The following is a 16,215-nucleotide window of genomic DNA, read 5'->3' as shown; positions in this document are numbered from 1 at the left end:
CTCAGACTGCACAGACGTGGTAAAATGTAGATTAAAAGCATCATTAAGGATTAAAAACACAAAGAATCGTCATCGAGGGGAGAAAAATGTGAAGGAATGTGAACAGAATCTGACTCCATCCATACGAGCTGCTCTCTCCTCTTCTTCTGCAGTCCTCTGAATTGTGTATCTGTGACATTTAGTTACACTTGAACTAAACCTGTGAATGTCAGTCAGTCCCACCTGGTAGATCTCGTATTTAAAGCCCAGGATTTTGGCGAGGGCGTCCAGGACGTCGATGGAGAAGCCTTTATATCTCTTTGGCTGCCCCAGGATGTTCTCTGCCACCATGACAAAGGGGTCCTCCTGCACAGAGAGAGAGAGAGAGAGAGAGAGAGAAGTGGGAGGGGGGTAAGAGAGACACAGCTTCTCCACATAACTGCTGCTTCAAAAGAACTGAAAAACAAAGAAAGAAAGATCAGTGTTTGAGGGGAAATAAGGGGGCGTTTGAAAAGAGAGGACACAAATTTAGAGCAAGACGTCCTCAAAAACTCTATCCAACAGAAAAAAATCAAAAGTAAAGTCTCTAATGAGAATATATGAGGATGTACAGTATGTGAAATATAAAATATGCATAGAAAAGTGCTTCATGAGGTATTTATATTATAATATTTCCACAGCAGAGGTTGAGAATGCACATTGCCAGTTATTCATGCGGTAATAAATGTATACAAATGAATACATAAGGCAAATGTGTTCTCATTCCCAAAGCATCAAATACCGATGCTTTATCACGACCCTCGGCGTCCAATACTGACGCACAAGGCAGCGGGCTTTCCAGTAACTCCAATGTAAACCCATCTGCATGATTATTAGACGCCATGAGACCGATTACGTCTTTATGAGGTGACATTTTCCTTTTTGGGTGGACGGTGAGATAGTTAGATGGATGGATGGGGAACTGCAAGAGACCTCTGTTCGCCTCCCGCATCCAACCGCGACTCAGGACAGTTTTTTGTCGTGATGTTTACTGTTGCCATGACTACGTTTTAAGCAACCTCCAGGGCTGAAAAATGAAGCCAATGCAGAAGTGCCAAAAAAACGCAGTTCCTTGAACGGCCACTTGAGGCCCCCCAAAGTGAGTCAATCCCCATAGATGTTAAAATGTTTACAGCCCGGTACAAAAAACGTTTTTTGTCTCTACAGCTAATTTCTCCTTTCATGACAACTGTACTAGGGTTTAATTTTTTTCTCCGTTCATCTGTTTAAATTTTGCATAATTAAGGACAACAGGTTACTAGCCGCTAGGTAGCTTATTCCAGCTACCAGGCTTCATTCAGCCCGTCTCAGCTCCACCCTTTTACCCATCGTGGATTAGTTGGGAGTCAGACACTGCCAAGATGGCGACAAAACCAATGGGTGACGTCACGGCGGCTTTATCCATATTTTTTACAGTCTATGGTTTCAAGTGATCATTTTAAGCCTAAACCTAATCAAGTGTTTTTTGTGCCTGACCCTAACCAGACCACACCAGTTGCTCTGAGCGTGTAATATGGCTGCAGATGGGTTTACATTGGATTTAGTTGAAAGCGTCGCTACGTCACTATATAGACCCCAAAGGGTGCCTTGTGCATCTACATGAGACGCTGGAGCGGCGTGACAAAGCGTCGGTATTTGGGATGAGATCGGGTTGTTCTGGCGGCAGGACAGTGTGTGTGTTCATGGTGATGAAGGAACATGTCACCCAGTGCAGCGGTGAGGCTTGATTGATGATTAAATACGATGTCACCTACCAGTAAAGTGACCACTTTGACCGTCACCCCCTGCATGCCGTTCTCTATACGGCTCTCCTTCAGACTGCCGTTCAGTCCGTGAACTGAGTCCCACGTAGCCAGCTGCAGAGACAATTAAAAGGAGACCGACTGTAAGCAAACAGAGTACACAACAGAGGCATCCATCACATACGGCTTGATGAGCTTTAATCATTTAATTTGTGTGTCAAAGGTCCTCGGAGAGAGAAAAACTAGAGGTGAATACAACGGGCCGAGCAGCCGTCCGTGAAGCTCTACAAGCTGCAATTTGGCAATTTATTCACTGGTCTCATTGGATTTCATGTGGTAGAGTCCGCTGCTGCAAATTACACAGGCACAAAGACAGGACGAGGGTGGAAAAAATGCCAACGACCCACTCCAGCATGTTTTCATTCATGGCTGTGATTGCAGACACAAAACGAGCCTGACCTAATTAGGTCACAAGACACCTACTGCCTTCTCCAACAAGCCTCTCAAAGCCCCAAACATCCCTCTCAGTGTAATGTACTCAGAAAGCATCGACAGTTCATTTGCCTCCTACAGACACAGAGTCCATGGATATCAGTGTGTGTGTGTGTGTGTGTGTGTGTGTGTGTTAGGGAGCATGTCAGATGATATAATTATGAACCAAATGTCCTCACAAACACATTCTGCACTTGTTTTTAAAGGTTCATACTGTATTTTCAGCATGTTATAGACCAGTGTACAGTCAAAAAAGAACTGAAGGGTCCACAGATGATTAAAGGAGCAATAAGATATTTCTATTACACAAAATTTTTTTTATTTTTTTTTTACGTTTCCTAATTTTTTTCACTTTATTCTTTGTTTAAGGCTCTAAAAATCCTTTTAAATGAAAAAGTCACAGAAGAAAAAACATCGATTTTGGGTTGAACTACTCACACTTCTTGTCTTGCTTCATTTTAAGGGTCCACAAGAGAAAAAGGTCGTTAACAATTGTTATAGACTGAACTATGAAACTATGGAAGCCCAATTCTGCCACTTGGGGCCGCAAGAAAAAGCTGTAAAAACAACATTTACATATTTTGTAAAGGCTGCACCAGAATCGTGTGTGCACATATGTGATTGGCCATCACAGCACAGTACTGGCAATATATGCAGCATATAGACATTTTTGAAATGAAGACAAACATATGAATGGCTAAAAGCACAATAAGATAAAGAAACAAGAAACTGTTCTTGAATACTGTATATACAATATTCTACAAACGTTTTAGGCACTTCAGATGTTTAGATTCATTATGCAACACCGTCAGGGAGGCAGCTGATTGGTCCCAAATGTATTCTGCAGCATGACAACGAGCCCGAACATCCAGCCAGAGTCATAAAGAACCATCTTCAACAAGAAGAGTCCTGCAGCAGATGATCTTTGGTCTCAACATCATGGAGTCAGTCTGGGATTAACATGAAGAGACAGAAGCAGCTGAGACGCCGAAATCCACAGAAGAAGAACTGTAGCGACTTCTCCAAGACGCAGGAACATTCGACCTGCCGAGTACCTGAAACACTGTGAGCAGGTGAACCGAGGAGAACTGCTGCTGTTTTAAAGGCAAAGCTGCTCACAGCAAATATTGATTTCATTTAAGTTTCTTCTGTTTAGTGAACTTTGTGTGAAGTTGATGAATAAAACATATTCATGGCATTATTTTTTAAAGCATCCTCACTTTTAATTTTAGTGCCTGAAACTTTTTGTGTGGTCCCAACTTGTGTAGCCTCAAGGCCCAGATTTCATCCCTCAGACATCAGGTCACCGTCCAGATAATTTAACACCCACTCAGTATGTCCATGTCAGTGGATTCAAACCCACCACATTCTTGTTGTGGGGAGACATACAGGGCTAACCACTAGTGCAATAACTTCACTACAACTGAGGTTTAAAGCTCAATACAATAAGAAGCACTGCAGCAAGAGAGTGAAAAAAAAATCATCAGAAGCAACAGCAGATAGAACATCTGCAGTGATGGAAATGATAAAGAAAAGTGTGGTTTCAAGCCAGGTCACTGCATAAAACTGAACCGTCGGTGGTTCAGACACAACATAACTTGAAGCCTGACAAGATGGATTCTTGCGTGATCTGGTGAATCCAGCCGCCTCGCAAGTTAAGGAAGACGTGATGTTTTCAGCCGCCCGCAAATCAGATAAGATCTCTTCTCCAAAAGCCATTTAAGAGGAGAACTTTGATGAAGACACTACAAGTCAAAGAGCTTGGCCCAGATCTATCTGACATCAAAATGAGAAGACAGGCTAGCGAAAAAGGTCAAATGTTCATGCGAGGCTCGGCTAGCTGGATGCAGTCATGTAAATACCAGATTCCCACGCTTACTTTTTAAAACGACGGGGTCAGATACATGTGGACTCTTACAGGAGTAAAGACACATTCAGTGGATCTGTAGCAGCAGCCTATAGAGAGACCGAGGACACCAGGACAAGAGGAACAACAGCGGTTGGCTACAGAGGTAAGTAGTAACATAGTTCTGTTTATGAGACATTTAAGATGTGTTAAACTACACACCTCTGCTATGTGTCACCGTCTGCCTTCTTCACTTCCAGCGTAATAATAAAAGAGCTGTACTTTTTCTTTCATTCTGACATGTGACAGGTTCCTTTCACCACACAGCTGCTGAGGAAGGCAAAGACACATTCCTGATATTAATCAGAAAGCTGTCCTTGCTTGTTACAAAATAACATGCTCATCTTGTCAGAGGATGCTGGTGACATTATTTAGAGATGAAAGATGTGAAAATTTGATGTTCTGGCCTGTTTTTCTTTTTAATTATGTATCATTTCACAGGTGTGTGATACCGTTTTCAGTCATGACACGGAGCGGTTCTCTTTCAACGAGCACCTCATCAGTGCCGCTCTGTTGCGAGGAGATTTGTTCCCGGAACACCCAGTAAAGTTCCCGGATTCAGCGCCGGAAACCACAGCGGAGACCTTCCCCAATAGAACTATCCCTGATCCATGTGAAAGACCAGTTCAAGGCTCGCTGTGGTGCACGGACTGGAGAACAACCTTCAGTCTTCTCATCACCACAGCCATGATGACAGCAGAATTATAAAGAGGATCAAGACCTGCCTGAGGATCATCGTGATCAGCTGAATGCTCTGGCTGTGCTATTCATGGAGAAAAAAACGAAGTGTCACACACACACACACACACACACACACACACACACACACACACACACACACAAACTGCTACCCAAAGATATTTCATTGACTCTCATATTAGACAAATGAAAGGAGCAAATCTTCACATTTTATAAACAGAAACCAACATTTTTTGGACTGTTTGCTTGAAAAATCACTCAACGATGAAACTGTTCTGGACAGCTCTGGAGCACATTAACAGCTAGTAACATTTAGCTTGATCATGAAATACTGTACGCTTCTCTTCCCATCAAAGGTTCAACCACTTGACGTCCATTTCTTCATTATTCATCCTTTTATAGAGTGTAAGATTTCCTAGAAACATCAAGTAAATCTATATAATTTGATGTTATTGTATTTTATTCTGTGTGCCTCTTGCGTTGCCTATTTACTACTAACGATGCAGTTGCACACTTCGGCCACAAGGTGTCACCGGTGTAACAGTCAACAGCCTTTCCAACAGATGTGTAAAAATAAATAAATTGTTTACGAATTCAGTTTCAAATGCAAATGTATAAAAATAATCGTATAAAAAAATGCCTCAACTTTTTAATATTGGCATTTAATAATTACTGACAATTTCACAGACCACTGGTTTCCTGCAGTTTGTGTTAAATTATACTGGGATGGTTACTGGAACTGACTGAAAACTGGCATAAGTCCACCTAGAATATTTTTTTTCACCAGTACAGCTTGTGTGTATCCACGTTGCATAATCGCTCTGTGAGTGCATTCATGCCTGACTGTAAATGTGTGTGTGTGTGTGTGTCATTTTGATAAAGAGCATCCCAGTTACCATGGAAACACACACACACACACACACACACACACACACACACACACACACACACACACACACACACACACATACAAAATAGCCTTATTTGCTTTTCTGCCTCTCTCGTTGATGTTTATTGATCGGGTGGGATGGTGGTTGAACAGGCTCCACACTCATGCATGTCTGTGTGTTTTTAATCCATTAATCCTCGCTGCATCGGTTAAGTGTTTGTGCTTCGTTCCTTCTGAGAAAAACCGCAGCCTTCACCCTTCATGAAGAAAAATAAACAAACAAAACAAAACAAAAAAAAAAAACGCCTTAATTCCTCATAAACTCGTTAAACAAATTGGTTTATGATCACTTTCATGCATCCATCCATGCGTCCAAAAAAAGACGTTAATAAAAAAAATCAATACAATAAAAAACGGGTCACTTTCACATTAGAGAAGGCTAATAAACAGTGTGATCAACCACGGTCTGATTAATTTTAGCTGACAGTTAATGCGAACACGCTCCGTAATCTCTGACAGAATGTCTTAATTAGCGTCGTTAAGATAAACACGCTGTCTGTTTCTTGTTGTACACTGTATAGAGCTGTAAACAGCCAGCCGGGGTCATACAATAATACAAGGCTAACATGCCTGCTGCAATTTGCTCTGCTAATGTTCTCCTAATGATGCAACGGCTAGATAGAGCACAGAGCAGTGTGTTTATCGAGCTCCGGTAGCAGCACACAGTAGGATCTCGGATAATTGCATGCTGTTTGCTGCATCTTCGCTTACAGTGATCAGAAAAACAAAAATAATTCAAGTAAATGTGTTATCTGTGTCATTGTACTAGTCCTCCTGTGTATTTAATCTGTCAGTCCTGCTCTCCTGCTGCAGAAAAATACCATCTGTGAAGTTAATATACAGGGGAAGCAGTAACGATGAGACTGAGGAAGACTACAGTGCTACAACTGTGTTGGAAAAAATCAGTTTCTTTGCTAAAAAAGCCTGCAGACATGACACCTGCAAGCAAGAGGTCAACTACAACTCCTAAGGTGCATTTCAGTCAGAGACATCCAATCACAGAGCTTCCATTTCTATTGCGTGCGTTGCTAATGGCGAGCTGACGTGATAGCATTCAGTTCATGTTCAGATCCTGGATCAGTTCTGGATGAATTTAGTAACCATGGCGACATGTTTAGTTCGCATTTCTAACAATAAAACATTTTGAATTTACTACAGGTCTGATTTGCACCTCTGAGGATTGTGGGTATTGTAGTATTTGGAGACGTCCACTGAAACAACTTTTTTGTCTGTTTACACGAATAAAGGCTGCAAATCGGTCAGCGTGCTCCAGTCAGGACACAAAGTTGAATAATTAAAAGTTATGGTTGTACCATAAACCTATAAAACTGCTATAATTATAATGTGAATTGCGATCATGGCAACGATTATGAATATTCTTTCCTTATTCTTTAATCCGACGTGATAACATCCAAAATATTTCAGTGGTAATGTTAGCATAGCATGCTAAAATGCAAACATGCTAACTTGCATATTACAAACAGTTAACATCCATGTCAACATGCTAACTGTAGCACTGTAACAGGTCAGAGTGGTGGAGTCCTGCACTCTGTCATTACAAAATGTGGTAATACTTTAATTTAGTCTCCCTACTTAGCATTAATAAACAGTATACAAACAGTTAATAAATGGTTTATAACACACTATAATGTAGTTATTAGCAGATATGAGTGTTTATTGATGTATTTTTCAACAATATAAGTGTTTGCTGCTGTATAAATAGATAATGAATGATAATATAGTAAAACACAGTTGTAATAATATGAAATATGTCTTCATGGGAGACGTTTTAATTGCTAAAAATATCCTTATATCTTCTTATATCTACATTATGATTATACAGTGTTTAATAGCCACCTTCTTTCTTTACTATCTTTAGAGTGTCTGTAGACACAAACAGAGATTAAAGATGAGAGAAATTCAACATGAGAAAGCAAACTAAGAGAAAAAGAAAGAGAGGAGGCGTTGAGCGTGCTGAGAATGATGGAGAGGCAGGAAGAAAGGAGGTGGAGAAGGAAAGAAAAAAGGAAAGAAGGAAAGAGGGAGCGCTTGTTTAATAATCAGAGCTATTCTCAGCACTGCTGTCCTTTAGATGATCTCAACCCCTCGTTTTTCTTTCTGTGGGTGATAGTGGGGGTGTTCTTCATTAACACACACAGATAAATTAACTCCACAGTTTGAAGTTCGGCCTCCTTTTCTTCGGTCTCATTTGAACTGTTGAACCACGGCAACCAAATGAGGAGGAGAAGAAGAAGAGCAATATCACGCATTAAGACTGAAACTGTTCTACCCAGCAGTGACAATCCTTTTTGTGGGTCCCTCTGGATCTGTAATGAGGCTTCAGACTGACAGTAAAACGCAGCGGAGGCAGTGGGTCATCGGCAGCCTGGAGGGTAGAAATGGGACTTTTACAGTCTTTAAGATGCTTTAATGGTGTCTGTTTACAGCACCCACAGATACAAGCAGCAGAGATTAGATGACTGTATAAATGAAATTATCATTTTAAAGCCTGACTCATGTTTGGTGGATTCCTTAATGTCACACAAATACGGTACAAAGAAAATGTGAAAGGATCCGACTGTGGATTTGTCTAATTAAAGGGTATAAAGAAGAAGTAGGGCTGGATTACCAACCGGGCAGAGCTGGCAACTACCCCGGGGCCCCAAAACACCCAGATTTACTCCATATCATCTGGGTCTACATAATCTGATAAACAGCAAATTTGTTCGAAATTTGCACCACTGAAGAACAACATCAACTACAGATCCTCAGAGCTCCATCTTGTTGTTCTGTGTCAAAATCTAGTTTTAAAACATTAATTGCTTTAGTTTATATTGAACTCGATGCAACTGAGGGCGATGTCGTATTATTCCAACCAACAATTCATTCAATTTCATTATGAGTAAATCTGACAGTTATTCTCTTTAATAGTGGATTGACTGACGGTCATTATTTCCTGAAGCCCAAATTAACATATTATACATTAAAATATAAGATATAACATTTGTTTTGTCTGACCAACAGGCAACAACCCAAAGATATTTAATTTCCCATCATGGAAAACTGGTAAATTACCAAATATTCCCATTTGAGAAGCTGATACCAGAACAATTTTGGTATGTTTACTTAAAAAAAATTACTTAAACAATTAATCAATTATCAAAATTGTTGCCAATTCTGTCAATCAACTAATCATTTCAGCTCCAGAGTATTACCATGTATAGTGGGGGTCAACAGGGGCCCAACAACAAAGTTTTGACTTTGGGGCCCAGTAGGAGGTTAATCCAGCCATGATGAGAAGGTGTTTATGTGGAGTAAATCACACAGCAACTATAATTTGTGAAGTGGTGTTCATGTTGTATATCTACAGGAATCATGTGTTTTAATTTTAACTTTATTAAAAGTACAATTTTATTGAAGTCTGAAGTAAAATGATTTGAAAATATCTCGTCAAAGCCAAAGTTCAGGACATGTTTGGCCATGAATCTTGTGTTTTATCTAATTTATTTCTTTGTAATTTCATTTATTTAGGTCTTTAGTTGCACATTTGACGGTTGGTTTCTTCTTCTGGTTGTTGAACTTGGTCAATTCAAAACTTATTCAGATAGAAAACCCATTGTGTGATTTGAGAGGAGTGGGAAGTGGGAAGTCATTTTCTTTTGCACTGTACAAATTATGATGATTTAACAGAGCTAATCTTCCATGAAATGGCTAAAAAAAACCCCCAAAAAACCACAAATATTCTGGTGAACAGATGGTTAAGTTTGCTGAAAAAGAAGGCAAGATGGACGATTCAATTAGTATTTACTCTGGTTTCTCCAGGACTGCTTCTGTCAGTGATTTATGAATATTGTTGGTGACGATGATGATTGTTTCAAAAAATGCTCCAACAAATATCAATGAGACAGTTAATAAAAGCATTTATTTATGGTGTCTTGTGAGTCCTTGCAGGCTGGGCACAGTTGAACGTTGACACAATAATAAAAAAATCCATTAATTCACACAACATTTGGAGCATCGGAGGCTTTTAAATGGTACACACTTGAATCTATTTTTAAAGGTGTGTTGTGGAGGGAAGGAAGCTGTGTGAAACCTCTGTAGCCCGCTGCTCATCTCTGCTGGAGGCTAGCAGCTCCAGGCTACATTAGCTGTCTGAACTGTCAGGGGTCCATTGCATTGTGGGTAATTTAGGTGCCAGGTGTTGACATGGAAGAAGAATGTGTGGAATAAAAAAGAAACAGCTCAGCCATGTTTTTGTTGATGACACTTTTTTTTTTTTACTGCGTTTGAACAACTAAACTTCCCCCCCGAGAGGAAATAATGAAGACAGTTTGTTCTGCACCAACGAGGCCACGCTCCACATCTCTGTGAACACACCACCTATTATTCCTGACAATTATTAGATTATTAATAGTAGAAATAGATTTTCCAAAATGCCAGGCAGTCCCAGGTGAGTTTCTAACTGCAGCTCGTTTTGCTGACTTATAGTGGCCATGTTGCTCTGTGGGCTGTGAAAGGAGCCCATAATGAGAGGAAGGGGAGACAACAAAAATATGACATACGCTCAGAGAATCTGGTGAGTTTGGTGTTTACAGTGTCAGCATGTTACACAATCTGAACAGCACACCCACCAACCTGCCTGTTCTTTCTGTTTCAAGGGATTAAATTTTCTCATTCTATTTAAACCATCTTTTATTAAAATGTCTGAGGTCATCAGATGATTAAAGACCAACTGAAATTAAATTTCCTTTTTTCTTCTCTACTACAGCAACATATCTGCTCTGCTTTATCTATCTGTCTCTATCTGTCCTGTGTTCTCCTTTGAGAAAAAATATAAAAACATTTATATTTTAAACTCTTTGATTTCATGATGGTTTACCTTCTCTACGTTCTGAATGGTGTAATACTGGTAGCCTACTAGCTGCTGTCAATCAAACATAGACCCTGACATGTCTCCCCAGCTGCTGTTAATCAAACACAGACACCGACACGCCCCCCCTAGCTGCTGTTAATCAAACATAGACCCTGACATGCCTCCCCAGCTGCTGTTAATCAAACACAGACACCGACACGCCTCAAGGCTGCTGTTAATCAAACACAGACACCGACACGCCCCCCCTAGCTGCTGTCAATCAAACATAGACCCTGACATGTCTCCCCAGCTGCTGTTAATCAAACACAGACACCGACACGCCCCCCCAGCTGCTGTCAATCAAACGCAGACACCGACACGCCTCACCAGCTGCTGTCAATCAAACATAGACCCTGACATGCCTCCCCAGCTGCTGTTAATCAAACATAGACACCGCCACGCCTCCCCAGCTGCTGTTAATCAAACACAGACACCGACACGCCCCCCGAAGCTGCTGTCAATCATACACAGACACCAACATGCCTCCTAGCTGCTGTTAATCAAACACAGACACCGACACGCCTCAAGGCTGCTGTTAATCAAACACAGACACCGACACGCCCCCCCTAGCTGCTGTCAATCAAACATAGACCCTGACATGCCTCCCCAGCTGCTGTTAATCAAACACAGACACCGACACGCCCCCCCAGCTGCTGTCAATCAAACGCAGACACCGACACGCCTCACCAGCTGCTGTCAATCAAACATAGACCCTGACATGCCTCCCCAGCTGCTGTTAATCAAACATAGACACCGCCACGCCTCCTCAGCTGCTGTCAATCATACACAGACACCAACATGCCTCCTAGCTGCTGTTAATCAAACACAGACACCAACACGCCTCCCCAGCTGCTGTTAATCAAACACAGACACCGACACGCCCCCCAAAGCTGCTGTCAATCATACACAGACACCAACATGCCTCCCAGCTGCTATTAATCAAACACAGACAATGACACGCCTCCCCAGCTGCTGTCAATCAAACACAGACACCAACACACCTCCCTAGCTGCTGTTGATCAAACACAGACACCGACACGCCCCCCCAGCTGCTGTCAATCAAACGCAGACACCGACACGCCTCACCAGCTGCTGTCAATCAAACATAGACCCTGACATGCCTCCCCAGCTGCTGTTAATCAAACACAGACAACGACACGCCTCCCCAGCTGCTGTCAATCAAACACAGAGACCGACACACCCCTCCAGCTGCTGTTAATCAGAGACAGACACCAACATACCTCCCCAGCTGCTGTAAATCAAGCACAGACACCAACACGCCTTCCCAGCTGCTGTCAAACACGGACACGCCCCTTTCCACCTCCATAATAGTGCCACAGCTTTTGGGAAGAAGCTGTTTTTCAGTCTGTTTGTGCGTGTACGGATTGATCTGTAGCGCCTTCCTGATGGGAGGAGCTGAAACAGATGGCGTCCAGGGTGTGTAATGTCTTTTATGATGTTCTTCCCTCCTCACACAGCGAGCGCTGTGAAGATGTTCCAGTGATGGCAGCTCAATTCCAACAATGTCCTGTGCTGTTTCCACAACATGCTGGAGGGCTTTTTTGTCAGCTTTGGTGCAGCTGCTGTACCAGGCTGTCATGTAGTTTGTTAGGATGCTCTCTGTGGTGCATCTGTACAGTTGACAAGCAGCTTTTGGGGGAAGTTGGCTCTCCTTAGCCTCTGAAAATACAAGCACTCTTGTGCCTTACACACCACTGCTAAGGTGTTGTCAGCCCAGGAGAGGTCCTCTGTGATGATGACTCTCAGGAACCTGAAGCTGGGGACTCTCTCCACTTCTTTACTGTGCTGCTTTCTTCTCTTTTTCCTGATATTCACTGTTTTTCTTCTTCTATTTTCTGACAGAGCTGGGAGCTTATTGAGGTTTGACCCTTAGCTTGACTCTTTGAAGCTGGATGACAATAGGCTCTCTTTAGGTAGAAAAAATGTATTTAGAGGAACAGCATGTCCACTCTGACTGTGACCCTGAATCGCAGAAACAGTCAAAGCAAATGTTTAAAAAAATTCTCAGCAGTATCAGCGCCTTGCAAAAACTGTTAAATGCAGGTCTGTGACAGGAGGGAATGAAAGTCAGAGGTGTTACTCTTATTTTCTTATTTTATTATATAGTACGTTGGCACTCATCATTGACATCGTATGTAAATGGTGAGGTGCAGAATAATTCAATATAAAAGTAATTCAGTTTCTGGAAAAATAGTTCAACTTCAAAGAGACTACCTGATTGAGTTAAAAATCCTCAAGAATGATCTAATGAAGTCTGACAGCACTCTCCTCCATGCTGGTTTGGTTTCAAGTCCAGCTTCTGTCTTTATGTCTTGCTCTCCTCCCTGCGGAGGTCAAACATGGTGGATAAATCTCTACTTCGCTCACAGCGCCGCTGCTCATGCATTATTCCTGTCCTCCTTACTTCTTTCCTTTTCCTCAAATGTCAGGCTTCTTTTTTCCTCTCTCCTGTCATCTAAAAGGCTATGCTGGCTGTATTTCTGTAAATCACTCTCCCGTGGACAAGAGAGCGAAATGCCAATGTTTGCCACCGTTTCTCACCTCCCCCTCGCCCTGGCGCTGCTCTTCTTTTTTTTTTATTTCCACACCTTCACATCCTCCTCTTCTTCATTCTCTTTACTGGTTATTTAAAATGACTTTGAAAGACTGTGAGTTACGGTGACGACGCTTCATCACTTGGCTGTGACTGCGGTATATATGTCCCAGAGATCACCTGTCAATCACACCGTGTGGGTGGTGACTGCAACATACTCTTCTTTTGACTTTCTGTGGGTAGATCGTGTTCCTTTATTCAGCTGCGGTGACGATCACTTCTTATGCTGCACTAAATGCTTCACTGGTGGGAGAAGTATTGAGGTCTTTGAGTAAAAGTAACAATATCACAGTATAAAAATCCTTTATAAGTTAAAGTCTTGCATTCAAAATCTTACTTAAACCTGCATTAACTGATGTTTTATCCTCTAGTTTTCAGCAGAAACAACAGATATGTTGAACTTGTTAGCAAACAGTTGCTTATTTCCACATCCAGCAGTTACGGAGCAACATTATCATTCATTTGGAGTCGTGTTTCTGTCCACCTGGTGAATGTAAGTCCAATATTCACTCTGTTTTAGCTCTGTTTTTGGTCTCCACCAACTCCTGAGGGAAATATCTGGCTCTTTACCTGATTAACGCTCCACTATGTTCACCAGCTAGTCTACAGCTAACTGTGTCTGTTTGTTGTTTGGTGCTGAGCAGGTAGTGTACAGTGGATTTTTAGAGCTTTTCTCAGTAAACGACGCTACGAGAGCGCTGAGAGTGAACCAGAACAGTGAAGTTGCAGCCGGACAGATAATAAAGCTCCGTAAAGCCGAGAGGAGCTGCAGATGATTCTCTGTAGGTTCATTACTACGAGACACAACCAACACATTACACACTGACAGATCAGACTGTTTTTTATTTAAAAAAATATCGATTATAGCCACTTCAAGTAAAGGTACATAAGTATTAGTTGCAAAATTTACTTCAAAAGTAACAGTGCTGTCCCACTCAAGGTTATATTTAGTGCCTGTAAAAAGTATTCACTCCTCTTAGAATTTTTATTATTTTACAACATGGACTCAAAGGGGATTTAATGAGGCTTTTTTGGACACTGATCTAAATTAATTACAAGTATAAAATGTATCATCGGTTTTATTTGTAAAATCTAGATCTGAAAAGTAAGTAAAAGTATTTCCTTCACTTCATAATTGTACTGAAGTGCAATACTTGAGTACTTTGTGACATTTAACCACTGAAATGTTTTTTTTATGTAATATGTATGAAGTGGTAATAAACTAGTTACCAAAGCAACAAGTGAGGAACAAATCAGGGAATGAGTGATAACAAGTGAATCATCAAGAAATGTCTCCCTGATGAACTCTGAATCTCTAAATGAAACAAAACAAATCACTACTCATACATTTCTAATTAGTTTCTTTTTTTGTTCAGACAACAAATACTTAATTATTTCAATATTACTTTCACATCATCCAACCAAACTGACATTTATCTTCTGAGTTTGTACAAAACTTTGAATCCACGATTGGTTCCTTAATGAGACAGCGCCAGCAAAGTTCTCAGCATAGAGTTTGTCTTATTTGTCTTAGTTACATGATTTTTTTTAACAATGTACATATTTTGGATGAATCTGTTATGTTGTTTATGTGTTTTATTGTTTAATGACAGAATCTAGAAGCAAAAGCACAGACTGACACTAAAGATACAATATAAGAATGTTCTTATAGTGTATCTTAATACAATATAATGTTCTTATCATGCTGTGATAAGTAATCCTTAATTAGTTTAATTATGAACTCTGCAAGTCATTTTAAATCAGTTCCTTGTTTACATTTTCTTTACTAAAAAGCATATTGTGGATTGACTTTTTTTTTTTTTAAATTCCTGTGATCAAAGCACAACGATGAAAACACAAGCACACACACACACACACACATTTATAATTATCCACAGTGCAGGCACATGCTGTGATATAAATACAAAGCCCTTATGAAGTGATTCTGCTGAGGTAAACACATATTTTTTTGCTCCAAGGACACACAGACACACATATGCAACCACCCACAAACACTCGACCTCACACACACAGACACACGCTGAGCAGGATTTCAACTTTCCACGCTGCTGTTTTACACTCTTTTTCACAGGATATTCTCTGATGCATTTCACTGTTATGAAATCTCTTTGATGTTTCTAATCTACACAAAGCTTCGCTCTCCAGGGCCTTTTCAAAGAAAAACACACCAATATGAATGGCAATTAGTGTACATATATGTGTATGTGTGTGTGTGTGTGTGTGTGTGTGTGTGTATGTGTGTGTGTGTGTGTGTGTGTGTGTTTCCCAGCTTTTGATTTTTACCTTTTTTTTGTTCATCTGAAAGACGATTCGTGGGTGTTGGATAATTAGCGTTGCTGCAGGGACTCTGCAGAGCCGCGCTTCATATTCAACCTTCACTGAATTACAAACTTTAGAAAGTCTGCTTTTCTATCATTTTAATTCAGTTCAGGACGTTAACTCTTACGCAATATCCAAGATGATACAATAGTACGATAGTTTAGGCGAAGGGGGTGAAAGCCACAAGAAGCATCTCTGCATCTATTGACTAGATTACATTCAACTTTATGTGGCTTTTTATGTGAAATTACTGAGAAACGAACCAAGATTTCTACAGCTGCTTTAAGCTAAGATGCAAAGAGCAGTGTGCCGTATCCCCGTCTGATGGATGGATGGGTGGGGACGGGAAATGTGGTGTATGGAAGAAAGCTCAGTCACTGTCACTCGGGGGGCCTTAAGCTGCCATTATGCTTCAGAAAAGGCTCGACAAGATGGTGGAATAGCTTCGGAAACCTCCCTCCCCAACACACACATCACTGACATCAGATTAGGAAGGACTGTGTCCAAAAAAAGTTCTTTAACTCTCTGAAATTGACATTCACA

General features: G+C 41.0%; 1 protein-coding gene across 2 annotated transcripts in view; it reads right to left on the bottom strand.

Moving 5' to 3' along the window:
* LOC137172343 (glutamate receptor ionotropic, delta-1-like) overlaps positions 1–16,215 on the bottom strand; it is a 288,473-nt gene that overhangs the window by 51,155 nt on the left and 221,103 nt on the right. For both annotated transcript variants that reach the window (XM_067576727.1, XM_067576726.1), the window contains exons 7-8: positions 1,773–1,874; positions 223–345 (exon numbers count right to left, since the gene is read on the bottom strand). In XM_067576727.1, coding sequence (XP_067432828.1) covers positions 223–345; positions 1,773–1,874 — 225 coding nt within the window. The remainder of the gene's footprint in view (positions 1–222; positions 346–1,772; positions 1,875–16,215) is intronic.

This window comes from Thunnus thynnus, chromosome 20, assembly GCF_963924715.1.
Source record: "Thunnus thynnus chromosome 20, fThuThy2.1, whole genome shotgun sequence".
Taxonomy (NCBI): Eukaryota; Metazoa; Chordata; class Actinopteri; order Scombriformes; family Scombridae; genus Thunnus; species Thunnus thynnus.
Note: the sequence above shows the minus strand (reverse complement) of the source record. Positions and strands in the feature narration are given on the sequence as shown.